We start from the raw sequence: 27,998 nt of genomic DNA, 5'->3' as shown, positions 1-27,998 counted from the left end.
ATCAAACGAATACATAAAACATACAATATTGTATTATTAAAGAAATAAAAGTTACATTGTCAGAAACATATATATATGTGTGCGCATTCTATTAAACAGATACATACTTGAAACTAGCCTACATTCCGGTAAAGAATTATAAAATAAGAACTATGTTACGAAACATGCATGTCTGTATATATACATATATAAATTATATTAATGTATGCTCTTTCTACATTATTGATTCAAATCAACAATCTAAGATACATACTTAAAACTAGCCTACGTTCCGGTAAAGAGTTATAAAATAAGAACTACGCTACGAAACATGCATGTCTCTATACAAACATATAAAAATCTATATTCTAAACTACTACTAATCTATGTGCATTCTACAATCTAAGATACATATTTAAAACTAGCCTACATGCCGGTAAAACATTATAAAATAAGAATTTGATTATGAAACATACATGTCTCTATATAAACATATAAATAATCTATTTTTCTAAACTAAAACTACTATTAATAATCTACAAAAGAAATAGAACACACAACGCAACACTTGGGACTAAGCGACAACCTGTCGATAGCCCAAACGCTCAAAATAATTAACACCGCAACGATTCGAGGAATTGCATACAGAAATTCTATCATCAAACACAATTATGTAAACACACATTAAACGCACAATAATCTAGAAACAAAACCTTCAATACTATGTTGTCACAATACAAGATATATATGTATATATGAAATCAAATGATTGACACATAACCTCAAATACACAACACTATATCACTAAAGAATCTGAATGAAAATCACTTTGCCAGAAATATATACATATATACGTGTGCGTGTTCTATCTTATTAAAAGAAATTAATATAAAACAAATAATTAACATTTCATTTCGTATGAACACTATACGGGCAAGAGAAATAGGCATATAAATACGTATATACATATATATATATGTACGTGTGAGTGCATATGTTTTGTATTATCGAATGCTCTATAAAATAAACTACTCGAAACAATAAATAACGCGATCAAAGAATTACAAAACATTAGCTATACTGAAGTAACACACAACATAAACATATATATATATACGTATATTCACACGAGATATACTACTGTCACTTTAAAATAATGTTAATAAATAAATGATCTGATTGCGGTAGAATAAGGAAAAACGAGCGACAGACGAAAATTTACTTCGATATCAAACAAAACTAAAGACCCGCCACTAAAACTTTACTGATGACATTTATGAGCAGCCATGTTGGATTTATACGCGTCATGGCGACAGGAATATTAGGGATTAATGGAAGTCAGGCGCGAGAAACAAATCATGAAAACACATTGTTAACACTTTTCTTTAATAAATTTTGTGCGCAACTACAAATGTATAAAAAATATATATATATATAAAAGGGGGGCAATATAAAAATAAAAAAATAATATATATAATAAATAATAACAAACGTAAATAACCTAACACTATCAGATTTAAAATATATATATATATTGAACACAAAACAAAATATATCAAAAATTAATAACAATAAGGAACATCAAACAGCGAACCAACGAAATTGAAGCAGCTACACTAAATCAAAATCGAAACAAGGAGCTCCGGGATAAAGTTCGCTGAACTCACGCATACACCAATAGCGCACAACAGGGGAAATTCCCTTTCTCCCAGAAGCATGGTGACGAAGATGCGCCTCCAAAACCTCTTCGGGAATTTCATTCGCAAAACGAACTTTCACGCAACGATCAGTATCAACGATTTCAACCAGAGGGGGTTCCCTCTCCAATATGACGGTCTCCGCATCAAAGAAATTCTCGTCGAAAGTAACCAAATCGTCAAAGCCCAATTTCGACACAGCCTCGGCACCAATGTTAAACAGTTCCTCCAACCACTCCGATACTCGTGGTCTATCACAGGGTCGCGTGCGTTTGATGGGTCCTCCCGAGTCGCCCATGGGTTCTTCGGAATCCCTCTTTCGCTTGGGCTGAGAACAACACGGTATATTTTAAATAAAACGAGACAGGACGAATCAAGCGAACTAAAACAAGACTAAATACGTACCAAGGAAGTCTGGAAAGGAACCTCTGATGGAAACGACTCAGCAAACATGGTTCGAACGTCGATCACCGAAGCCTAGGGAAATAGCAAAAAAAGGAAAAACAATCAAAATTACAAAACAATCATAATATGCAAACATCCAAACTTACGCAAAACAATTCGAAGGAGAAGGCCTTTGTTATGGGAGAGCAGCGGAGTTGCGCGTGTTGCCCGAGCAAACTTTGAAATAATAATGATGCTGCAGCCACCAGCCCTTCCATGCGCCGAAGAAAACACCGGTAATTCCCGCGGTACAGCACGTGGAAGTTTCTCGCGGAAAGGATTAGATCAGCGTGGAATGCTTCAAATCTCCTAGACGCTAGCTCAGCAGAAACACAGGACTGATAGAAAACTAAGTTGAAATATGGAACTTACATTTTGTCACGTACGATTCCGAGAAGCCCAAAACTGCAACATCCCGATTCCCACGGAAGCGTACCCCCAGCGGACCACCACCCCGTGGGGGATGGCATTATAAATAAGCATAGCAACATAGCGCAGCGTTCATTAGTTTGTTCATAAATCTTGCGATCGTTTGTTATTACGGCTCATCATTCTTTGCGTCCATTACTGCGTTTAGAATTTGTATAAGTATTTTTGCGTTTCGGGGTCTTTAGTTTTTCGGTAAAGAAAAAGGAGTCGCGATTAAATAAAAGAAAATTTTAAGTCCTCATTATGGTATTAATTCAGTTAGCGAGTTACTCAATTTGTATCGAAATAGCTTAATAAAGTAAAGGCTGGTAAAAACCCTATATTCGAGATTAAATAATAAACCCAACAAACCTCGTCGATCACCGAAACACCTGGAGTAATGGCACCCGATAGCACCTTTTCCTCAAGGTAAGAGAATTAATTTTAAAAACTTTCTTCTTCTCTGGTAATCTCGTTGTCCTCGAGAATTGAATTAAAAACCTCCTATGATCGATTTCATTCATTTTCGCGAACGGTTTTAAAGATAGAAACATTGCTTAAATTTTAAACAAAGGTGTTGTCCGTTGTGTCGGCTTGTGCGAACGGTGTTTTCAGCTACTGAAACATCCTCTGATCTTCGCATTCCTCCTCCCATTGTTGGTAAAATATTACCCGTCTTTGGGCAAGGCTTGCGAAATCACACGAGTTCCACGCAGAGAGGATCGTTAGAATCATCCTCGTTAATTAAACTCAAAAGGCAAGAAGATCGTGGCGACAGACTTCATCGTGGTAAATGAATTGAGTTTCGGTCCTAACGACAAACTACTACGGCGGAATTAAAAGAGAAGAAGAAGTCGAACGTAAAAATAAATTTATATAAAACAACGAACAATCTCATATTCCTATCTAATCCAGCAACGCTAAAATATAAATATCCAGCTAATAAAATATATATATATAATAACCTAAGCAATTCTACGTCAAAATAAAAATCCGTTCAACGAGGAAAAATATTCATTGTACCCAGCTTTAATCCTCTCCCGCGCTAGTATCCCTGCGCATAGCAAGTTAGCCGAAAAGTGAAATTCGTTTACCAGTTGCATTAAGCGTCAGTTAACGCTACCCTTTAAACACAAAAGAAAATAATAAAAATAAAATATTTTGAAATAGTCTTTAGACTATTTCTGGTGGCAGCAACTATCGTATTAATTAATTACCTAAATCGGAATTAAATACACAATAATATCATTTCAACTTATTTCCCTTCAGATTACATACAAACTCAAACTATAAAAAAAAAAATTTTTTCAGTAAAATTTAAACTTAAGATTTGATCGATTTAAACAAACAAATTAATACGTAACATTTAGAGTAGTAAATTTTTGGTGGCAGCGGTGGGATCCGCTTCACGGAGGATTAAAGTTGGTTTAAACGATTTGACACGCTCCATAGTAGATTAAAGTTGTCACACTTGTTAATAAAATATATATTTAAAAAACAATGGCGACTGTAGTGGAATCGTTTGACGAAGAAATGGTTTTGACATTGTCGGAAAAGCTTAAAGCATGGGATGCGAACTTTCGCGATATGAGTGCAAAACTCGCCGAATTACAAAGCGGATTATTCGAACTTAAAACGAAACAGGAACCTCAAACACCCAAATCGCCGCCGACAGCGCAACAGGAAACGATCCAGACAGGTGGACATACCCAGCCAATTAAGCTAAAAGACGCGATCGAATCGGTGCCAGTGTTTGACGGATATCGACCATCGGTATTCCATTTTTTAAGCCACCCATAACGAGAGACGGAGCGAACGCAATGCCGACTATAAGATCGAACGAACAGCCACTAAATACTGTGGGGGAGTCATCCCACAACCAAACAAGGCCACAGACAGAGAATCCAGAATCTCAAGACAAAAGGGAAAGAGCGAAGCACAAGCAACCGGCGAAGGAAAATCATCAAGAGATGAATTCAGATTCGGAAGGCGACCTCTCCGAATTATTTCAGTAAAATTTAACGATTCTCCAACGACCCCAACTGCACGAATAGTTTCCCCAAATCTAAAAACCAAGACGAGTTTATTGTTAGACTCTGGATCGGAAATCAATATTATCAAGAAACCTGCTTTACCCGATTCAGCCATCATCGACGAGAAAGAATCAATTGAAGTGCGAGGAATTACGGCAACGAGCCTGGTCTCTCTAGGGCAGACGGTAATACAGGTCGCGGGCCATCCGGTTATTTTTCACGTAGTCGATGATTCATTACTAATCGATCAAGACGGAATCTTAGGATCCGAATTTTTTGCAGGTTGTAAAGCTCGTTTAGATTATGAAGAAAAACATATCAAATGGGGAAATATTTATATTCCCTTCGACACTAAGGAGAAAATAATTATACCGAAGCGAAGTTCAATAACGTGTTCAATTAATATCGCTAATCCAGAGATAAAAGAGGGATTTATTCCAAGAATCGAGCCGAGCAAGGGAATCTATTTCGGAAATGCAGTTGTGAGGAATCATAAAGGAAAAGGCTATATAAGAGTAATAAATACTACTTCAAGAGATTACGAATTTACAACACCGACGATGGTAATTAAGCAATTTGAAAATCCCTCCCCGCTTTCTAGGACAGCGTGTAATACAGTTTTAAAATCGAAGGAAAGTAGATACGAAAAAATAAATGAGTTACTACGACTCGAACACTTGAACGAAGAAGAAAAGGAAAATGTAAAAAAAATTGATTCGTAACAATCAAGATAGATTTCATATTCCAAGAGATACATTGGAGGCAACTGAAGTTCTGGAACATAGAATAATTACCACAGATAATATACCAATTAATACCAAACAGTATCGATATCCGCCAATACATCGAGAAGAGATAAATCGACAGATTCAAGAATTGCTAGATACGGACGTAGTGGAACCATCAATATCTCCATATAACTCCCCGTTATGGATTGTGCCCAAAAAACCCGATTCGCAAGGAAATAAACGCTGGAGATTAGTTATCGATTATAGAAAATTGAACGATAAAACGATTGGCGATGCCTTCCCATTACCCAACATCACAGAAATATTGGATCAATTAGGAAGTGCAAAATATTTTTCCACGTTTGACTTAGCATCAGGCTTTCACCAGATCCGTATGTCGCAAGAGGACGCCCACAAAACGGCATTTTCGACACCATACGGACATTTTCAATTCAAAAGAATGCCCTTTGGATTAAAAAATGCCCCAGCAACATTTCAACGTTTAATGAACTCGGTATTATCGGGTCTGCAAGGAATAGAACTATTCGTCTATCTGGATGACATAGTGATTTATTCCAGATCTCTCCAGGAACACGAAATTAAATTTAATAAATTAATGGAAAGACCGAGGACAGCCAAATTACGATTACAACCCGATAAGTGTGAATTTTTACGGCATGAGGTGAATTATTTGGGACATATAATTAGTGAGGATGGCGTGAAACCCGATCCAAAAAAGGTCGAAGCCGTATCAAAATTTCCACGACCAAAGAAGGCGAAAAATATCAAACAAGTTCTGGGACTAGCAGGATATTACAGAAGATTTATACCCGATTTCTCCAAGGTCGCGAAACCATTGACACAACTATTAAAGAAAGATACTCCCTTCAAATGGACGGAAAATCAAGAAGATGCATTCAATAATTTAAAAACAGCGTTAATGACGAAACCCATTCTACAATATCCAGACTTTTCTAAACCTTTTAACCTTACCACAGACGCATCAGGATATGCAACAAGCGGTGTACTGAGTCAAGGGCCAATCGGAAAGGATTTGCCGATTGCGTATGCCTCAAGACTATTAAATTCCGCCGAACAAAACTACTCTACTGTCACGGTGGTCGTGAGAACGCAACGAAAGGATGGTTATGCCTCACATACCTTGGTCAGCAAAATGATGGCTAAGCAGTAATAGAAACTGACAAGAGTACCGCTAAACAAAACGAACTAATCGCTTCAATCGCTGATTGAACAATTTGAAAGCCTAACTCACGAGTTTAGAAGCTTTAGAAACAGCACCGATCAAAACATTAAAAACATAAAAGAATTTGCGGAAACTAGCGATAGAAATCGCTCTAAAGAAATACGCGATCTTGCAAAAACCATGGAAATAAAATACGACACCGAGACTGACCAGTCGCAAATAAACGCCCATTTAGAAACCGCTGCTGATAACGTAACGGATGACGAAACTGACGGACCGAACACGTCACAAAGACCACGAGCCGCATCTAGCCGCGCCGCGATTAAACCAATAAACAACTACAACGAAGATCGAGGGCTCGAGGCAGATAAGGCCATACGAACTGTCGAGACACTACGTGGTCAAGATGACGTAGGCGTTGAAGATTTCATCTTATCGGTCCGCAAAGCAAGAGCTAGGTGCAAGGCAAGTGACAGAGAGCTATTATTAGATCTCATACTGATCGAAAAGATTACCGACAACGCGAAACGAAACATACGATATCTAAAAATCAACTCGTTCGAAGACTTATATTCATGCTTAAGACAACACGTATTAACACCAACAACTATTAGCAACTGTAGGGACAAATTAAAGAATTTAAAACAAGGGGCAACAGAAAGTGTACAATCTTTTAACTCCAGATTCCGACAACAGCTAAACGAATTAAATTATGCAGTCCAAAACGAAAACCGCACACCAACAGAACGACGCGTAGCTATAGATATTGAAGAACGCGAAGCACTTAAAACATATTTGCTCAACTTACGATACGAGATAGGACAGATGGTGGTAGCTAGCGATCCAAAGAACCTGAACCTTGCCCAACAACTAGCAGCTGATAGAGAACAATGGTTACGAGAAGCAAATCGTGTCGCCAACCGCCCAAAGAATCAATCTCACAACACTACATTAGTATCCAAGCGAACTACTACCGATTCACAGCCACAAACTTTTGCTCAGCTACCTAGCCGACCATTAGACGACCGCATGAAACCGAAGTGTCCAAAGTGTTTACGAATTGGACACACAGCCGAAAAATGCTACTCTCGAAATTTTCCATTCGCCAGCCAAGGAAAGATTCCACCTCGAGTAAACCAAACAACGGAGAACCCAGAGGAAGCTTACCTCGAGTTAACTGCACCACCACCGGAAGATTACTATCAATCGTACTGCAACGAAGAGACGGAGGAAGAGCCAGATTCCTCATCGATACCGGAGCAGGAATCAACCTTATAAAAGAAAAAGCCTCACTAAACGTCCAAACTTCTAACCCAAAAACCTTCCTAATGGGAAGTGACAAACATACCACTAACAAAATTTGCAATTTAACCATGCTCAAGAAAAATCATCAATTCTACGTAGTCCCTAACAACTTTCCCCTAATCGAAGATGGAATAATCGGACTCCCATTCCTTACAAAGTATCAATACAGCGTCACTAACAATAAACTAACCTTAGACGAAATTATATTACCATTCCAGGAAACCGATAGCAAGATAAGACCAGGCGAAACTCTAATCTCAGCCCAATACATCGAAGGAAAGCCCACAACAGTATGTTTCATCGACACTGGTAAGCAAATCTGTCACATTACAAACGAAATAGAGAAACCCGATAAACTAAGCCAAATTAATAAATTCGCACAAATAATACGTACCAAACATATTGATCCAGAACTTCGAGAACCCCTTGAGAAAATCCTCATCAATTACTTAGACGTTTTTAATATGGAAACAGACTCATTACCATGTACCAACTTGACAGAACATACAATCACACTCAAGACAGACAAACCTATAAACATCAAATCTTATAGACCGCCCGAATGTCATAAAAAGGAAATCGAGACTCAAATCAACGACATGTTAGACAAACAAATCATAGAACCATCGGACAGTCCATATAACGCACCAATTTGGGTACTTCCAAAAAAATTAGATGCATCAGGCAAACAAAAATGGAGAATCGTTATAGATTTTAGAAAATTAAACGAGCAAACAGACCAAGACGCGTATCCTTTACCAAATTCGGACGAAATACTCGAGCACTTAGGCAAAGCTAAATTTTTCTCGGCCCTAGACCTCTCGTCAGGATTTCACCAGATACCTATGGAGCAAAATTCCAAAAAATATACTGCATTCTCAACCCCACAAGGTCACTTCCACTATAATCGCATGCCCTTCGGCCTTAAAAACGCACCGGCGACGTTTCAACGTATGATGGATACCGCGCTACGGGGGTTAATAGGAAATAACTGTTTCGTATACCTGGATGACATTATAATATTCGGGAGCACCATCCAAGAACATAACCGAAATCTAGCCATTATACTAGACAGACTACAAAATTTAGGATTAAAAATACAACCGGACAAATGCGAATTTTTGAAACCGGAATTAGAATACTTAGGACACGTAGTAACAAAGGAAGGAGTAAAACGTAATCCCAAAAAGATTCAAGCCGTGAAAGACTTTAAAACACCAAAGACCGCGACCCACATAAAGTCATTCTTAGGACTCGTTGGATACTATAGAAAATTTATACGTAATTTTTCTAAAATCGCAAAACCATTGACAGATCTCACAAAAAAGGACACTCCATTCTACTGGACCGATAGACAACAACTTGCATTTGACACACTAAAACAAAAACTCTGCGAAGCCCCTGTACTACAATATCCAGACTTTGACAAAACATTCACATTAACAACAGACGCAAGTAACGAAGGGTTAGGAGCAATACTCTCCCAAGACGGACATCCATGCTGTTATATATCCCGAACTTTGAACCCTCCTGAAAAGAATTATTCCACAACCGAGAAAGAGTTATTAGCAATAGTATGGTCAATCAAAAGACTAAGACAATACCTACTTGGTAGAAAATTTAAAATTCAAAGCGATCATCAAGCCTTGAAATGGTTAAAGAATGTTAAAGACCCCTCATCGAGACTCATGCGATGGCGTTTGAGACTCGAGGAGTACGATTATGAAATCGAATACAAAAAAGGAAAAGAAAATACAGCTGCAGATGCTCTATCCCGATTGTATCCTATCACTAATGAAGAAATCCAACCCAATGTAGAAAACCCGGACTATTATGACGAGTATATAGACTGGAAAATCAATATCACCCCAGCTCCGATAACCCAAAAACCTAACAGACCACACTTTAAACAAATTACAAAGACCGAACTGGGAGACTTTAACGAACAGCATTGGTTGCGTCAATTAACCAAACACTTTATTAAACACCGAACCGGACGCTTACAAATAGGAATAAACGACAATAGCTTCAGCACGTTAGAAAAGGTAAATATTCAACTCATGCTAAGGTTTCTAACAACTAGATTCCCTCAAATTAAATTAATATTTGGACAAGATCCGCCAGTAGACTACGATAACGAACAAAAACAAACGATACTACGCGAAAATCATAACGAATTAGTAGGACACTTAGGTATACACCGCACCGTGAAACGAATACAAGAGCACCATCACTGGACAAACCTAGAACAAGACGTTACAGAATTCATACAAAACTGCGAAACCTGCCAACGAGAAAAGCTAAATCGTATCAGGGCCAAGGAACAACCTATGATAACTGACACACCCCTTAATCCTAATGACAAAATCGCAATGGACATATTCGGACCTCTCACCAAAACCAAACGGGGCAATCAGTTTATCCTGTCTATCCAAGATCAATTAACCAAATATCTCATCCTCATACCCTTAAAAGACCAAACAGCCAACTCAATCATTAACGAACTTTTGGATCACTATGTGTACATATTTTCCGCACCAAAAAGTATTCTGACGGACATGGGACGAAATTTCGTATGTAAATTGATCGACACATTTGAAAGGGCTTTCAAAATCCGACACATAAAAACCACTTCTTTCCATCCACAATCTAACGGATCCCTTGAACGAACGCATGCCGTAGTAAAGGACCTTATTCGAACTTGTACGACCGACCGACAGAACGACTGGGATGAAAACTTAAAATTAATATGCATGGGATATAATACTTCAGTACACGAGACGACCGGACATACCCCATTCGAACTAACATTTGGACGACAAGCTAACATGCCATCCTCAATATCAACCACTCCTAGCCTAACCAGAGAACAATTGTTTAACCTCTGGAAAAATCGACACAACGCCTATATAGCTAAAGCAAGACGAGTTACCGAATCTAACAAAAAGCGATACCAGAGGGATCAAATGCGAAAAATTATTAAAACACAGACGATATTCCGAGTAAAAGATAAAGTATGGGTACATAACGATCACAAAACTAACAAGCTAGACCACGAATGGCTAGGACCTGCAGAAATCCTCTCATCCAATCCACCCACCTATCTTATCGAATATTCCAACGGTCACACGCAAAGAATCCACGGTAACAGGCTAAAACCCTACCTTTCAGGAAGAAGACCATAATATGGATCATCATAACACTCGAGTACATTAGAAGCGATCTAGAAGTAAAACCATTGAATTACGCCAACATATTCCTGGAACACATTGACAATTGCTATCTGTACAACGAACAAATAGATATCACCCTTATAGTAGGCCTTAACGATCCAATTGACCAAGTTAATAGATTACAACGCGTAATAGATTTAATAGACCGTCAATGTAAACCACCTTGCGCTTACATACCAGAAATAAGCAGCCTAAAATTTAAGTACAGAAATCTTCAAAACCTGACTCGGCAACTCAAATTATTATTGCGTTATAAAAGCAAACGCGGATTGCTCAATGTCATAGGCTCAGTATCCAAAACTTTATTCGGAACTCTCGACGAAAACGATTTAGAACTCATTAACAAGAACATCGATACATTATTTGATTCCAACAATAAAATAAAAACAATTCTTAGTAACCAAAACGCACTCATCAAACGCGTGCTAGACAATACCAAAACAAATCAACTTGAAAACTTAGCCAACGATATACACAAGATTGAAAACCACAATGAAAAAAACGAAATATTAGTCTCCCTATTAATTCAAACCGAATCTACCATATCAGAACTCCATATAAACATCGACGAAATTTTTAACACTGTTATGTTAGGGAAACAAGGAATCATAAACCCACAACAATTCTTAAAAACACTTGACCAAATAACGAGACAAAACTTTATGACTAACCATATCGAACCTTCAGTTCAAAACTTTCAACTAATTCTAGATCTAAGCAAACTAAAGGTATGGATAAGAGATAACAAACTTATATATACAATAACTGTGCCGCTTTTGGAAAACAATGAATGGAAAATAACTAAAATTTACCCGATACCTTCCAAACAAAACTCTGTATTCATTGCGCCTGTAATAGAAACTGATTTGATACTAACCGACTCAGAACAATACACCTTTGTCGATAGTCACTACTTAAACAAATATTGTAAACGAACGGCAATCATCCACATTTGTAAAAGAACTCAACCGAGTCACAATAGAATCAATTCACCTGAATGCAGATCAGAATTAATTACTAATCGACAGACGGTCAAAACTTGCCCGACTGCTGTCTTCAAGCTGGAAGAATTGACGTTCGTACCTTTGCAGACGGAAAACCATTATATTATTATTCCTGCGAAAAATGTACAAATCGACGTGTTATGTAAGACACATAAAATCCTAGAAATTAGACAACCAAGCTTAATTAGCAGTAAAACCGGGTGCATAATCACATACGATCATAATATTATGAAAATAGGAGGATCACATAAAAATATCTCTTACGAAACCAAATTTAAGAATAGCATATACAGCTTCGAAGAAACAGATGTTCCAATATTAGAGAAAATATTAGAAACAGCTCCAAAAGTAACTCACAATTTTAACCAATATAAAGCCAACCTCGACACATTACAAACACAAATCAGTACCCTGGAATTTGAGCGACGCATAAATTCATTGAAGGAATATGGCATATCCACACTACAAATATTAGGAATCATAGCCCTAGGACTAGGAACAATATATGTAATGTACAAATGTAAACTTTTCGAATGTCTACGCCGATCATTTCCTAAAAATGTACGTATCAAAATACTCTGCCCTACCGCTCGCGTAAACAGGATCGATCAAACATCAACAGTACCAAGGACGGTCACCTTCCAAAATATCACCGAAGACGAAGATGAGGGGATCATTCATCTTAGAAGCCCCACCAGAGCCTTACGCTTTAGCGGAGCAAAGCGAAGCTAAGGAGGGGGGAATGTCACGGTGGTCGTGAGAACGCAACGAAAGGATGGTTATGCCTCACATACCTTGGTCAGCAAAATGATGGCTAAGCAGTAATAGAAACCCTATGTGACCGGCATCCAGCGATAGCCCCTCCACAGGAGCCGGGTCCTTGATATAAAAAAGTACCTCTCGAGTCGTTGTAAGAACATTCTTTTCTGTGCTGTTTGACCATTCTGTATCGTTACTCTGTCAGTGTTCAATAAATTTTCTAATAACAATCAAAATTTAAGTACGAATTTCTCACCTTGCGTGCGGAACGTGAAATTACCCCGAATCGACGTGACACTACCATAGAAAAGGAGTGTCTGGCAATTGTTTACAGCGCAATGCACTTCCGACCGTATCTTTACGGAAGAAAGTTTACTATCGTAACCGATCATAAACCTTTAGTGTGGATGCATTCTATCAAGGATCCTACTTCTAGAATTTGGAAATGGAAATTCAAATTATCGGATTTTGAATTTGATATTGTATACAAAGCAGGCAGAGCGAACACAAACGCAGACGCATTATCTAGGAACCCTCCAGAAGTTTGTTTACCAATCAGAAAGAGAGAGGAAGTCTCACCGATTCGCTATCCTGTCCCAAAAAGATTCGAAATAGACACGTCAACGGAAGACTCTCCCGTATTCGAAGCCAAACCACGCGTCTTGCCTCAACCCAGTGATTCCAAAAACCAAGGAAAGGGTTTTACCCGAAAACATTTTACAATAGAAGAAACCCCCATAAAATATTTAGACCAAGCACTAACAGAAATCAATGTAAGTACAGACAGAGAAATAACCAATCGAGAAAAGGAAGACACGGACACGACAAGCGAAAAAGAAACCTCCACTGTAGTTCCAGAACTAATTCAACAACAAGAAAAGGACACGAGACCTACGATAATTGCGGAACTAAAAATTTCGGAAACCCGAGACTCAATTGCAAGAGTAAGTGACCATAAAGTAGTATTTATAGATATACACGGCAAACCGATAGATAAAGGAGCCTTAGAAATGAAGGAAACGGGAAAATTGCCTCGTTATGAAGATTTAATGTTAGAAAAAGCAAGATTGAATTACGATTCCGGAAAATACATTGTATCCCTACCGATAAAGGAAAATAGAAATATTCCAATAACACCAGACAATTTATTAAACTCGCTAAGATCTCTATTAGACGTAGTAAATGAAAAACAGTTAACTTCGTTTAGCATTAGCAAAGGAAACTTGGAGGAAATACCCTGGCGATATACAATCAGAAAATTAAAGGAAATATTTATGGAAAAAACCTTATCCATCACCATTTGCACTGGAGAAGTAATTACTCCACCTGTGGAAGCGCGGAACAACATAATACGAGAAAAACATGAATCAAGCGTAGCAGGGCACAAAGGAATTACCAAAACTTATCAAAGAATACGACAACACTACTATTGGGAAAATATGAAAAAGGAAATTCAAGATTACGTAAGAACATGTAAGGAATGTTAATTAAAGAAACTCACAAGAATAAAAGCAAAACAACCAATGGTACTTACAGACACACCAGGTAAAGCATTCGATAAAATTAGTATGGATATTGTAGGACCATTACCAAAAACTCAAAAGGGAAATGAATATATATTAACCATCCAAGATTTATTAACAAAATACTCAATTGGGATTCCACTAGGAGGAATCTCGTCAGCCGAGATAGCGGACGCTTTTGTAAAGCGATTTATTTGTCGTTTCGGATCACCGAGAGCTATTCTCACTGATCAAGGAACGAACTTTACATCCTCACAAATGAAGAAAGTAGCAAAGAGATTCCGCATCAAACAATACACCACGACGGCATATCATCCACAAAGTAACGGTTCAATCGAAAGATCTCACCACGTACTGATTGAATATCTCAAATTATACATTGAAAATTCCAGAAATTGGGACGAATGGGTAGAATTAGCTATGTTTTCTTATAATACCTCTGTACACGAAGGAACGAAATTCTCCCCGCACGAATTAGTTTTTGGACATTTAGCCAGAGAACCTACTGGTGAAGTAATAATCGAAGAGAACATGGAACCAACATACGCAGAATATCTCGAAGACCTGTTCGATAAAATTAACACCGTACAACGAATGGCAAGAGAAAATTTAATAAAATCCAAACTAAGATCAAAAGAATATTACGACCGACGAATCAACCCCCAGGATTTTAAAGTAGGAGATTCGATATATTTACTAAAAGAACCCAGTAAAGGAAAATTCTCCGATCAATATACTGGACCATATAAAGTGCTAGAAATCCTGCAGAACCAAAACGTCAAGATTGAAGTAAAAGGGATTCCGCGAACAGTGCACTTAAACAAGCTAAAACTAGCGCATAATCGAAATAAACAATGAATAAAGTGATTTCAGTGGGCAACGTAGTGCAGCAGTGTATGTTGTAGTGCTGTTCGTCGAATAATACAGATATCGAACACCTAAAAGGAAAAAGGGAAAATTATTATATGTGTTTCAATTATTGCTTAAATATAAAACGTGTTAACTCAATGAACAATTAACTAGTGAAAGTGAAAGTTACCTTGTGAACAAGTGATCAACATACAAGAAAGTGTAAGTGCAAGTATAGGTTATGGATCGTTGTTCGTGGAACATAATGTATGACAGCTACCTAAAATAAATGAATAAATTAGTCTCAATTGTCTCAGTGCAAAATACGAGGTTACTAAGTGTTATAACTATATTGTGGATAAATCAAAAGGAAGTGTGACACTGTTTGTCGAATAATACAGATAGCGAAAACCTAAAAAAGAAAAAAAAAAGGAAAATTATCATGCGTACTCCAATTATTGTTTGAATATACAACGTGTTGATTCAATAAAATTAAAAGAGTGAAAGTGAAAGTTACCTTGTGAACAAGTAATCATCATACGAGAAGGTTCACGTGCAAAATAGGTTATGGATCTCTGTTTGCGAAACACCATGTACAACAGCCAGCTGAAAAATAAATGAACCAATTAACTTCAATTGCCTTAATGCAAAATACAACAGTACTAAATGTTATAACAATACTGTGGAAGCATTGCACTGTTCATCGAACAACACAGATGGCGGAAATCTGAAAAGAAAAGAAGTTTATTACAAGTGCTCCAATTACTGTTTGAATGTGAAACGAGCTAGTTCAACGAATAACTAAAACGGTGAAAGTGCAACTTACCTCATGAACAATTAATCACCATACAAGGAAGCGTACATGCATGAATTTCGCAGACTAACAAGAAGAAATAAAATAGTTGATAAAGTATAGAAAGCGGTTAGAAAATAATCAAGATAGATTAATTGAGAGTTAGTAATAAATGTAACCGGAGTAAAGGGATATTTGGTTATGTATTAATCTACGTAGTATTGTGATGTTAATTTGTAATGCACAATAGTGGTCGCACATACAATGCATTATATGTATATATTAAATTAAATAAATTAAACACCACCTTTATGACCACAGATATAAGACGATTGAAGGCAGCCGTAGTAGAAGGCAGCCGTAGTAAGTATCCAAGGCATATCAAAGAATCGGATGATGTTGCGGGAACGATCCAGGTAAGTGATGCAGCAACGAAAGAGTAGAATCTGAAGAATTACAGACAGTGTTAATCTAACAAGTAGATTTTAATCACTAATAAAGAAACCAATTCATATCATACACAAAATAATAGCAAATAGCAAGTACATGCAATAATAAATTAATAGGGAAAATAAGAAAGGTTAATAAACACAGGAATAGGTTAGAAATTAATCAAGATAGACTAACTAAATATTAACAACATGACTGAACTCGGTGCAAAAGAATGAAGTTACGCTACACAAAATATCTGGTAACACAATACACAAAAAACATTAACTAAATTAAACAAGACTTATATAAATGCAAGTTACGTATAATCAAAACAATGACTATCGAAATTCGATAACAATACAGTCCATGCTATCACATTAAGGTAGCACACGGTATTGACACACACAATATCATGAAACACAAAACAATATTACAAAAACATTACTAAGTAAAATTATAGTGATTAACAATTAATTAACTATTTCAACGACACGCTACTGTTGACATTAAACCAACGCCATACCAAAGATACACGCGAGCGGCCATGTTGAAAAATTCGTCGCGCTCAAATACAAATAATAGCCAATAGAATGTAATACAGCATCATAATAGTTATGTTAGGTACTAATTAAAAAAAAAAAAAAAACAACAACAAAAAAAAGGGGAGAGAGTTAAGGAAAATATATATATATATATATATATATTTCAAATATATTTCATATATATATATATATTTCAAAGACAAGCTATAATTGTAATAAAAAAAAAAATAATAATAAAAAAAAACACAAAAAAAACATATAAACTTTTTTTTATATATTAATAATAATAATAAAAAGTTACTCTTATTTCTAATAAACCCGAGAGTAAGAAACGATTTAATAAATTGTTGATAGGAAGATGAACTGCCTAGTCATCGTACTCACCCTCATCAAAATAACACACGGCCTGGTAGGATATGACTGCAATGGCAACCACCTCAATGTTACCACTATCTCTCTAAACTCCATCGGGGACTGCAGCATACAGCCTACATTGACTGAAACCCAAGATATTTATATACAATTACTTCAACTCTCAGAATTTGAATTTACCAACATAAGGCAATGCAAGGTGCAAATAACTCGAATTGTATATTACTGTGGCATGCACTCTCACACGTCGGCAGTGCATAACGGATTCGCCGAATACCTCCATGAAACAACCGCCCAACAATGCGCAAGGATGCACCAAGACGGCACGTTTTCACTCGGACCACAAAACCTTATAGTTGGCCTAAAGGATAATGCAACAGAAACAAGGTCGCTTGTCCTAGCCGGCAAGCTAACAGACGACGGCAGCTGCCAGGGAACACAGTATGTAGACCCATACGGGAGCTGGGAAAAGGTCGTCGTACAAGCAACAGTGAGGATAAGTTTAAAATCAGCAGTCGTGCCAGTACGGATCGAGGCGAACAAAATTCTACTGAAATCAGGAACGGTATGTACCTTTAGCGAAGGAAACTGTCTAGACGCTGAAGACGGATACACTTATTGGCAACCACAACCACCCTCACCATGCAAATTTGATCAGTACGATGTGCTATATGAAGGAATTGCTACAAAGATCCAAGAAATAAAAACCAACAGAGAATCAGCACAACCAGTTTACGCACTAACAACGCAGGAAGTAACATTTGCACTGACTAAAACCGGAGAACAGCCACTGTGTGGATATACCCTACTATCCACCGAACATCCCAAATTGTTCCTGTTAGAAACAACAAGAGGAAATACGTTCATCTCCAAAAGAAAGACAGCAGTCGAAAACTTGGACATATTCGCATACGTCAACTCAAAATTCATTTACGTAGAGAAACATATTAAACGACAAATGACAACATTGTACCATGATATATTGACACAAAGATGTACCACGCAGAAGAAACTAATAGAGAATGCTTTAAGCTTAGCAATCTTACTGCCCGATGAATTTGCATATACCATAACGAAAACCCCAGGACACATGGCCCTGATCGCAGGAGAAGCAGTCCACATAGTCAAATGCATTCCGGTACAAGTAAAGGTACGACATACAACAGAATGTTACTCGGAGCTACCCGTTTGGCAAGGGAATCGCACCGCATTTTTAACGCCAAAAACACACATTCTAACGCAACACGGAAACCACAGAGAATGTAGCGCGGTATTACCTACACTATACAATATCGACAGACTCTGGCACAAATTCGTACCAAAACCCATGGAAACAATTGCACCACAGGAACTCCGCCCGGATGTACGTCAAACGTGGCAATATTCAGCACCATCGTCGTTGGCCACGAGCGGAATATACACCCAAAAGGACCTTGATGCACTTCGGGACCACGTCATGTTCCCGGCAGAAAAATCTGCAGTTTTGAACACATTGGCCAGAGGAGCAACAGGAAAAACAATCGTCCCTGGAACAGTAAACATTCTGGGAATGATGGACGAAAACACATTAACGACAATAGCAAAAAATACCATATCAAGCTTATGGATTGGTTTCATGGAATTTGGAACCGTCAGTGCAGCAATATTTGGAATACTTGTAATATTTAAACTAATCAAGACGATAATAGATATAGCCATACATGGATACCAATTACGTGAAACTTACGGATGTGGAATCGCCCTATTAGGAGCAATATGCGGCTCAGTTACCCACCTGCTACTATACCTCAAAAGAAAACGAAATATCGATGATCAAACAGCACAACCTCAAGGGATATCGATAACACCGGTAGTCACTCAACTACCAACGACATCTACGTCCGCCTTGAGCGAACTCAGAGATACCATCAGTCAAATTTCCTTTGGAAATTTGAACTCCAAGGGCGGGGATGTCACGTCCCGCGCTCCGCACGCGCCGTAACGAGAACAAGAAAACTATCCCATGCAAAACGCGCGAATAAAGATTTGAATGCACAAACGAACACACGGCGCTACGAAACTAAAGGAAGGATTAACAAGGCGAGGGCAACTAATAAATCCAATCAGTAGAAAAAAAAATAATAAATGAAACCAGCTAACGGATTGAACGAGTTACGAACCAAACAAATAAACCGGGAAATAAGAATAACTACAAAAGGGGAAATAATTGAAACACCAGATATACATGTATATATAAATATATTTTAATCAATCAACTTGGAGAGTTACATATAAATATAAACATATATGCTAGACATGTAATGAACTAGTAAATACTAGAGTTAATGCTTATAATACTATGCAACAAATACAATATTATCGATTTGTTACGACCGTTCGCGGAGAGACGCGGTCGCGAGGAAAACGCGTCAGCGAGAGGCGTAAATTCTCGCTACGATTCGGTGAATCGACGCCGCGAAGTAGTCGTTCCCCTGTTTCGATTAAGATAACAGAGGTGGTTAAATGAATATGACACAGTAGTAAGTTATATTTCACCGTTTATTCCAACAACTTATAACGAAGACAGTTACGCTGATGCGTATGTACGAGATGAGCGAGTGACTGATCTGCGGGTGTGTATACCCGGTGGAAGGATGTTGACCGTTCGAAGGATGTAAAATCAGTACTGTACTGGGAGACGACGATGTGTCGGAGGAAAGCTAAGGATGGGTGTGTCTAGCGCACGGGACCATCGGATTTGTTGGTGCCGATGTTATTTAGGAGAGTGAGGGAATAGGCTTCGTTTCTAATTGGTTAAACGAAGGGTCTTAACCGCCCTCGAGAGAAAGTGGTTAGTGGGAGGACACTTGCAGCGTACGTGCGAAAAACCAACTTTCCTTATTTAAGCCGTGGTGGACAATAGTCTTTGGAAATTCTTCCGAACCAGATGTTTATTTTGTTTGAAGGACCTTTCCTAGGAAATCTATGAGATTTATGGAAGGTCCTTGAAACTATGGAGGATACGCTGCGAGTATCCGAAGACATCTGGTTGCCACATTGCCCGCGGTGTGTGGCCTCGGCTAGGTAGAGTGTTACGCGACGTAACACAATTTATGAAATATAAGTATATACGAAGTTAAGACTTAATAATCAAACGAATACATAAAACATACAATATTGTATTATTAAAGAAATAAAAGTTACATTGTCAGAAACATATATATATGTCGGAGAGAACATTAGAATTAGGGTTAGGGGCGTGAAACGAATCTTCGTTTGGGTTACACGTTGTCGTTGTGCAATAGAGAAGACATTGACTAGTGCAAATACAATTATTATAGAGCCGGACAAGTAACCGTGGTAGTTAGGCACTCGAGAAACTAATGACAATGATCCTAGGTTCAATAACGAATCCGCGGTCGACGGGATGATAGATGAACGTACTCACAAAATCGAAGTCGGACGCGTAATATTCACTGGTCGTAAAGGGTTACTCCTTTCATCAATGAGATCGCGAGCGAGAATGCCTTTCCCGTCCCGATGATGCCACAGAGGAAAACTATAATGGGGTGTGTCTAAGGATACGAGATCATCGGATTCGTCGAGAAAAGCCTTCGTTCAGAAAGTAAGGGAAATTGACGTTGCTGCTAATTGGTCAATCTCCATATCGGTGGTTAGAAAAAGATGCTAGCCGCCCTCGAGGGAAAGTTGCTAGTGGGAGACGCCGCTCGTTGAAAAATATGTCTCCCCTATCTTCCCGTAGTTGGGACAAAGACTGTTTGTCTGTTTGAAGGACTTTAGTTAACTAAACCTTAAGATTTATAACGGGCCCTCGAGCTAGCCGAACATGTACTGCGGAGACGCATCGACATCTGGCAATAATCTTACTCGAAGAATAGGGTCTGCGTGTGGCGAGCCACGGGACAGAAACCGTTGGAATGTTTACTGTCGCGTGTCGCCACGAATATTTCCTTTAAGGAGAGCTATAGAATTACTCCATACCTTTGCTAGGCAAATCCCGCGACCGCGGCTACGTTCGGCGACTGACTGTCGCCTCGAGCCCAAGCTCATTATCACAACTCTCGAACAATTACAATCGGATTGAATAACTACAATTGTTCAATTACAGACTCCGGTGTTCTTTCATCTCCGACATATATGTGTGCGCATTCTATTAAACAGATACATACTTGAAACTAGCCTACATTCCGGTAAAGAATTATAAAATAAGAACTACATTACGAAACATGCATGTCTGTATATATACATGTCGGAGATGAAAGGAAAGCCGAAGCCTTTCCTTGGAAATTTTGGGAACATCCTCTAGTACCTTAGCCTAGATTTTATTATAGTTGTACTTGCTTAAGATTTGTAATAAGCGAGATTGGGTTACAGGTGACAATCGGTCGCTGAACGTAGCCACGGTCACGGGATGGATGTTTTATCTAACGGAGGTCTGGAGTGGTTGTATGTGTTTTCCGAGAAATGTGGTTGTGGCGGCATGCGGCCTCGAGAGCGGGCCTAGCCACGTGTGATGTTGCCTCGGAGGTGCCGATGCAATGGGACATACATTGTATTTAGTAACCAAAACTCCAGGCAGAAACTGCCTAGCAACGGCGTTTGGAACTCTCTCGATGCTTCCAACGAGTGTGCCTAGCAACGGCGTTTGGAACCTTCTCGATGCTTCCAAACGGGTATAGAAAACAAAATGCAATCGTACAGGGAGAAAAATCTCCACGAGGCTGGCATTCTTGCGATTGCCTTGGAGAGTGATACATCGAGCATTTTCGACGATCGCATTTGCGTCTAAGTTAGTTTCGCTTAGTAAGGAGTTATCCCGGTGACCGTGGATTCGTTTGAACTCAAACATTGCTAATAGTATTATTTAATTTAATTATTCGTAGATCGTATTATTCATTAGGCTTAGTGTTTGTTAGACTTATTACTAGTTGTACCTATTATTTGTTAAGCTTAGTGATAAACCTGTATATACGTGTAAATAAAATCTCGGCTTTGTGAAACGATGGCTAGTCACCTGAAGAGTCGTCGCGCGCCCAAAATTCGAATCGTGATCCGACATCAGAAGTGGGATTAGAACCGTTTAAAGTGCTACAAGAGCAAATGGTCCTTATGCGCGAGTTAATTCAGACGCTAGCGCACAAACCGGGGGAGCAAAGACCGAGTACGGAATCTAAAGATGCAACGTTACCACGTTTTGACCCCGAAGGCGCGGGCGCCGATCCATCCGCGTGGTGCTCTCATGCTGATCTGATTTTGAAAGACCACCCGATGCAAGATAGTGCGTTACTTTCCGCTCTAAATCGCGCCCTAAGGGGTTCTGCTGCGCATTGGCTTTCACAAATGGTGCGCGGTGGAAAGCTTACCTGGCCAACGTTTAAGGAACAATTTCTTTCGCGTTTTGGTGGCAGAGAGACAGCCGCTTCGGCGTTAATAAGGATATCCAGAGAACGACCGTCGGAGACTGAATCCCCGGGAGCGTACGGTAGTCGCCTCCGCTCCATGCTGCAGATGAAGTTGCAAGATCTAACGATGCCCAAAGTGATCAATGCCCTCGCCCTTTATATACTGAGTTCACAAGATCGACGCTTTCGGCGACTAACGCTCGCGAATAATATCAGGACGGAGGATGAATTTCATGATGAAATGAGGATTCTCCCTTACAACGATCAGCCGACACTTTCGCCAAGAAATTCACTAACGGAACCTGAAGCTAAACGAAGTAGGCTATCAGTTCCTCGGATTAAGTGCTACCGCTGTGGTGCTCACGGACATAGGAGAACGGAGTGTCGCCTGCAAACACAAACGGGGAAGGAGCAGGATATACGAAACCCGAAGGAAAAACGACCAGCCGCATCGTCGAAGGTGACCTGCTTCAAATGCCACGAGGAGGGACATACCGCGCCTAATTGCCCATCATCGCGGAAAAGAAACTACGATTCCATTGACGAACGCCGGATCGACTCCTGTGTAGTGGAAGCTCCGGCTGGTAGATTAAGCCATCTGGGTGAGTCGTATCCATTTTACTTTGATTCTGGGGCCGAGTGTTCGTTAATCAAAGAGTCCCTAGCCTCGAAATTTTCGGGTAAAAGAATAACCGATGTGGTAGTGATGCGGGGGATCGGGAATACTTGTATTAAGAGTACACTTCAGATTTTGTCCACTGTTTGTATTAACGGTCTTACATTGGAGATAGTTTTTCATGTCCTTGCTGACGATTACCTAAAATACGACGTCATGATTGGTCGCGAGATTTTGAGCCAGGGATTCGACGTAAATATCACGCAAAATAGCCTCGTTATTTGTAAAACAAAGGTCGTTAACGCTTGTGGTAAAGTCGCGGAAGATGCGGTCAACATTAACGAGGTTGACACTGATGCGATCGGTAACTATAAAGATCGATTAATCTCTGTTCTCGAAAAATTTAAAGAATCATTCATTACGGGTTTCCCCCGTACTCGCGTCAGTACGGGCCAGTTGGAAATACGGCTAATTGATCCCAACGTCACCGTGCAGAGAAGCCCTTACAGGCTTAGCGAGGAAGAGCGAAGAATAGTACGCGAGAGAATAGACGAATTAATTAAAGCACAAATTGTAAAACCTAGTAATTCGCCGTTCGCGAGCCCTATGATACTCGTGAAGAAGAAGGACGGCTCAGACAGATTGTGTGTAGACTTTCGAGCGCTGAATAAAAATACGGTCGCGGATCGGTATCCCTTACCCCTTATTGCTGACCAAATCGCGAGATTGCAGAGTGCGAGATACTTCATTAGCCTGGACATGGCTAGCGGATTTCACCAGATTCTCATTCATCCTAACTCGACGGAATATACTGCGTTCGTTACCCCCGACGGTCAATACGAATACATGACGATGCCGTTTGGGTTGAAAAATGCACCAGCCGTTTTCCAGAGAGCCATTTTCAAGGCCTTAGGCGACCTCGCTTATTCGTATGTCGTTGTTTATTTGGACGACGTTCTAATAATCGCCGACTCAATAGATCAAGCTCTAGAAAGGTTGCACACTGTACTAAACACTCTCGTAAACGCCGGATTTTCTTTCAATTTCGCTAAATGTTCTTTTCTGAAGACGTCGGTACTTTATTTGGGATATGTAATTCGTAACGGAGAAGTTCGTCCAAACCCGGGAAAAATACAAGCTTTGAATTCTTTACCTGCACCGTCGACCGTCACACAGCTTAGGCAGTTTATACGTTTGGCCTCTTACTTCCGAAAATTTATTCCTAAATTTTCACAAGTGATGAAACCCTTGTACGCACTCACTTCTAGTAACAAGCGCATAACTTGGACGGACAGGCACGAAAAGATGGGACAACGGATGATTTCCGTTCTGACCGACGCGCCGGTGTTAGTGATATTTGATCCCAATCGTCGCATAGAGCTACATACCGACGCTAGTTCGGAGGGGTATGGAGCTATTTTAATGCATAGAGTCGAAAAGGAAAACAGAGTCATCGAATATTATAGTAAAAGGACCAGTCCCGCGGAATCTAGGTATCATTCGTACGAACTGGAGACACTAGCAGTAGTAAGCGCCGTCAAGCATTTCCGACACTACTTACATGGACGGAAATTCTTAGTAGTTACCGACTGTAATTCTTTGAAAGCCTCCAGCAACAAAGTAAACTTAAACGACCGGGTTTATAGGTGGTGGGCTTATTTGCAAACATTCGATTTTGACATCATGTATCGAGAGGGTAAACGAATGGCCCACGTGGATTTCTTTTCGCGAAACCCCGTAGACTTGAATCGCCGTATGATAAACAAGGTCGCAGAGAAAGAGATTAATCTGGCCGAGATCTCCGAAGATTGGCTATTAGCGGAACAACGTCGCGATCCGCAAATCTCCGAAATCGTTAATAAATTACAGAACGAAGAGCTCGCGGAAGATATCGCGAATACTTACGAACTGCGATCCGGTACACTTTACCGTAAAATACAACGAAAGGGCAGAACCCTTTGCTTACCCATTGTTCCGAGAGGTTTTAGATGGTCCGTCATCAACCATGTGCATCAGTCAATTATGCACTTAGGATGGGATAAAACGCTCGAGAAGCTCTATGAGTATTATTGGTTCGAGGGAATGGCGAAGTATGTTCGCAAATTTGTCGAGAACTGCCATGCTTGTAGAGTTTCGAAGGCTAGTTCAGGTAAAATACAGGCTGAACTGCATCCTATACCTAAGACCGGCATACCGTGGCATACGGTGCACATGGACATAACGGGCAAGCTGAGTGGCAAGAATGACTCGAAAGAGTATGTCGTCGTCTTGATCGATGCCTTTACGAAATTCGTGCACTTACATCACACACGCAAATTGGATTCGCTTAGCGTTATCAAGGCACTTAAGTCCGCCGTGTTTTTGTTCGGTAGTCCCTGTCGGATAATAGCAGATCAGGGTAGATGTTTCACGGGCCGGGAATTTCAAGAATTCTGTGCAAGCAAACAAATCAAAGTTCATTTGATGGCGACCGGTGCAAGTAGGGCCAATGGGCAAGTAGAACGTGTTATGAGCACGTTAAAAAATATGTTCACAACGGTGGAAACGACCGGGCGCTCATGGCAAGACGCGATCGGGGAGATGCAATTGGCTTTGAATTGCACCATCAACCGCGTAACCAAATCGAGTCCTTTAGAGTTATTGATTGGTAGAGCAGCAAGACCGTATGACTTATTACTACCTGATAACATCGAGGAAAAAGAAATAGATATCTCCAGTGTAAGACAACAGGCAATAAAAGAGATGGAAACTAGTGCTAGGTATGACAAAGAGAGATTCGATAAAACCAAAGCTAAAGTAGTTAGGTTTAATCCCGGTGATTTGGTACTACGCCAAAATGAAGAAAGGAACCAGACAAAATTGGATCCAAAATTCAGGGGCCCGTTTGTGATATCGGAGGTCCTGGAAGGAGACCGATATACCTTGAAAACACTGGATGGGAAAAGGTCATACAAGTACAGTCATGACAGGTTAAGGAAAATGCCGGATAGTTGCATTCCTGCGGAGTTGGATGTCTGTTGTGATGACGAGAACAGTGACAATGGCGATGTGAGTACCCCGATCCCAGAGGATCGTAGAATTATATGAGCCCAGGTGCGGCTATGGGATGGAGTTCAGTGCGGTCAGGCACTGGAAGTGACGATGTCACGAAGCTGGGAGCAATTAATTCATTAATAAACCATCTAAAGAAATTTCTCTAATCGAAATAGTCCTTAGACTATTTCTGGTGGCAGCAACTACCGTGTAAATCGAAAGTTTCGATAAAAAAGAATTTTTTAAACTTTAGAAATAGAACTTAACCGGAAATCTTAAATCAATATCTTAAATACAATCATATCATTTAAATTTTCCCTTCCTATTAAATTCAAATTAAATCAAATCAAATTAAATTAAATCACCATAAACATCTAAAAAAAATGTTCCCACAAATAAATCAAATCTTCAGACCAAAAGGACAAAACCCCATCCCACCTCTCAAATTGCCCCCAGAAAAAGCCTCCCTCATCCAAGAAGCAGGTATAGCGATACACAACGCCATCAAAGACACCGAGGGTAACTCCATCATAACTAAAACAACAGAAAAGCTAGACATTATCGGCACCCTCTTTTCCAAAATATACACACAAAACGAACCTATGGGCCGAGAACAACTTAACAGAATTATCATCGCCGAAACAAACAAACTCAAAAATGAAATGGAACAAGTCAAAACGCTAAACAGAACAGTCCGCACATTCTCAAACGAAAACACCGCAGACAACCCCAAACAACCAGATCCAGAAATAAACTACTTCACAAATTACATTCAATTAAACACAATCTTCTCCAAACAAAACAACAAAAAATCCTCCGGCTTCGACGGCATCCCAAACATTTTACTCAAGCGCCTGCCGAACAAAATAAGATGGTACTACACAGTATTCTTCAACAATGCACTAAACAACACATATTTCCCCAGAAAATGGAAAAAAGCCAAATTGATAGCTATTACAAAAAAAGATAAAGATGGCTCATCGCCCTCAAACCTACGACCCATAAGTCTCCTCCCCAACATAAGCAAAGTATTTAAAATAATCATAAACAACCCCCTAACCTCCTTCTGCACAAAAAATGACATAATCCCAGAAAATCAATTTGGCTTCCGGCACAAACACTCCACAATTCACGCAATAAACAAACTTACGTCGGACATCTGCTGGGCTCTAAACGCAAAGCAACGAGTAGCCGCCTGCTTAATAGACCTCGAAGAAGCTTTCGACACAGTCTGGATCCCAGGTCTCATATACAAATTGATCAAGAAAAACTTTCCTAAATACCTAATTAAAATAGTCTGGAACATGATTACAAGCAGAACATTCGTAATGACCGAAGGTTCACACACATCAAGCAAAGAATTCTCCATAAAAAACAGTCTACAACAAGGTACAGTAAATTCCCCGTTACTTTTCAGTATTTACAACAGTGACTTACTAAATCTCTTACTACCACGCATGGAAACTAAAAATCAATACAAGCAAATGCAAAACCATACTGTTTAGACCCATGTCAAGTGAAATCGGCCCAATTGAAAGAGAATACTGCAAAAAATTCCAACTAGGAGAAAAAGCAAACAAAGGGGCACTCATACCATATCAGAGCTCAATTCTGCCCCCGTATAACACAGGTGTAAACATTG

At 39.3% G+C, this 27,998-nt stretch overlaps 1 protein-coding gene across 4 annotated transcripts; it reads right to left on the bottom strand.

The window, feature by feature from the left end:
- Positions 1–14: 14 nt before the first annotated feature.
- Positions 15–24,779, bottom strand: LOC143304008 (uncharacterized). Of its 4 annotated transcripts, XM_076626286.1 has the most exons (8): positions 22,494–24,779; positions 16,267–16,405; positions 15,848–15,893; positions 15,684–15,772; positions 15,357–15,578; positions 2,228–15,255; positions 2,082–2,153; positions 15–2,004 (listed from the first exon to the last, which is right to left on the bottom strand). In XM_076626286.1, the coding sequence occupies exons 1-5, from the start codon at positions 22,527–22,529 to the stop codon at positions 15,514–15,516; spliced, it is 375 nt and encodes a 124-aa protein (XP_076482401.1). In that variant the 5' UTR covers positions 22,530–24,779; the 3' UTR covers positions 15–2,004; positions 2,082–2,153; positions 2,228–15,255; positions 15,357–15,513. The 4 variants fall into 4 exon arrangements, with proteins under 4 accessions (XP_076482401.1, XP_076482399.1, XP_076482400.1 ...); XM_076626284.1 differs by lacking the exons at positions 15,357–15,578; positions 15,684–15,772; positions 15,848–15,893; positions 16,267–16,405; positions 22,494–24,779 and having other exon boundaries at positions 2,228–2,687; positions 2,901–5,175; XM_076626285.1 differs by lacking the exons at positions 15,357–15,578; positions 15,684–15,772; positions 15,848–15,893; positions 16,267–16,405; positions 22,494–24,779 and having other exon boundaries at positions 2,228–2,436; positions 2,901–5,175.
- Positions 24,780–27,998: the final 3,219 nt, after the last annotated feature.

This window comes from Bombus vancouverensis, chromosome 18 (assembly GCF_051014615.1).
Source record: "Bombus vancouverensis nearcticus chromosome 18, iyBomVanc1_principal, whole genome shotgun sequence".
NCBI classification, from domain to species: domain Eukaryota; kingdom Metazoa; phylum Arthropoda; class Insecta; order Hymenoptera; family Apidae; genus Bombus; species Bombus vancouverensis.
The sequence above is the reverse complement of the archived record's forward strand: the minus strand, read 5'-3'. Positions and strand labels throughout refer to the sequence as shown.

Excerpts from the sequence above, each read along its gene's own strand:
- LOC143304008 (XM_076626283.1), bottom strand. The coding sequence starts at position 2,338 with ATGGAAGGGCTGGTGGCTGCAGCATCATTATTATTTCAAAGTTTGCTC. Across the intron at positions 2,154-2,227 it reads TCTCCTTCGAATTGTTTTGC|GCTTCGGTGATCGACGTTCG; the intron begins GTAAGTTTGGAT and ends CTATTTCCCTAG. Across the intron at positions 2,005-2,081 it reads TTCCTTTCCAGACTTCCTTG|CCCAAGCGAAAGAGGGATTC; the intron begins GTACGTATTTAG and ends TGTTGTTCTCAG.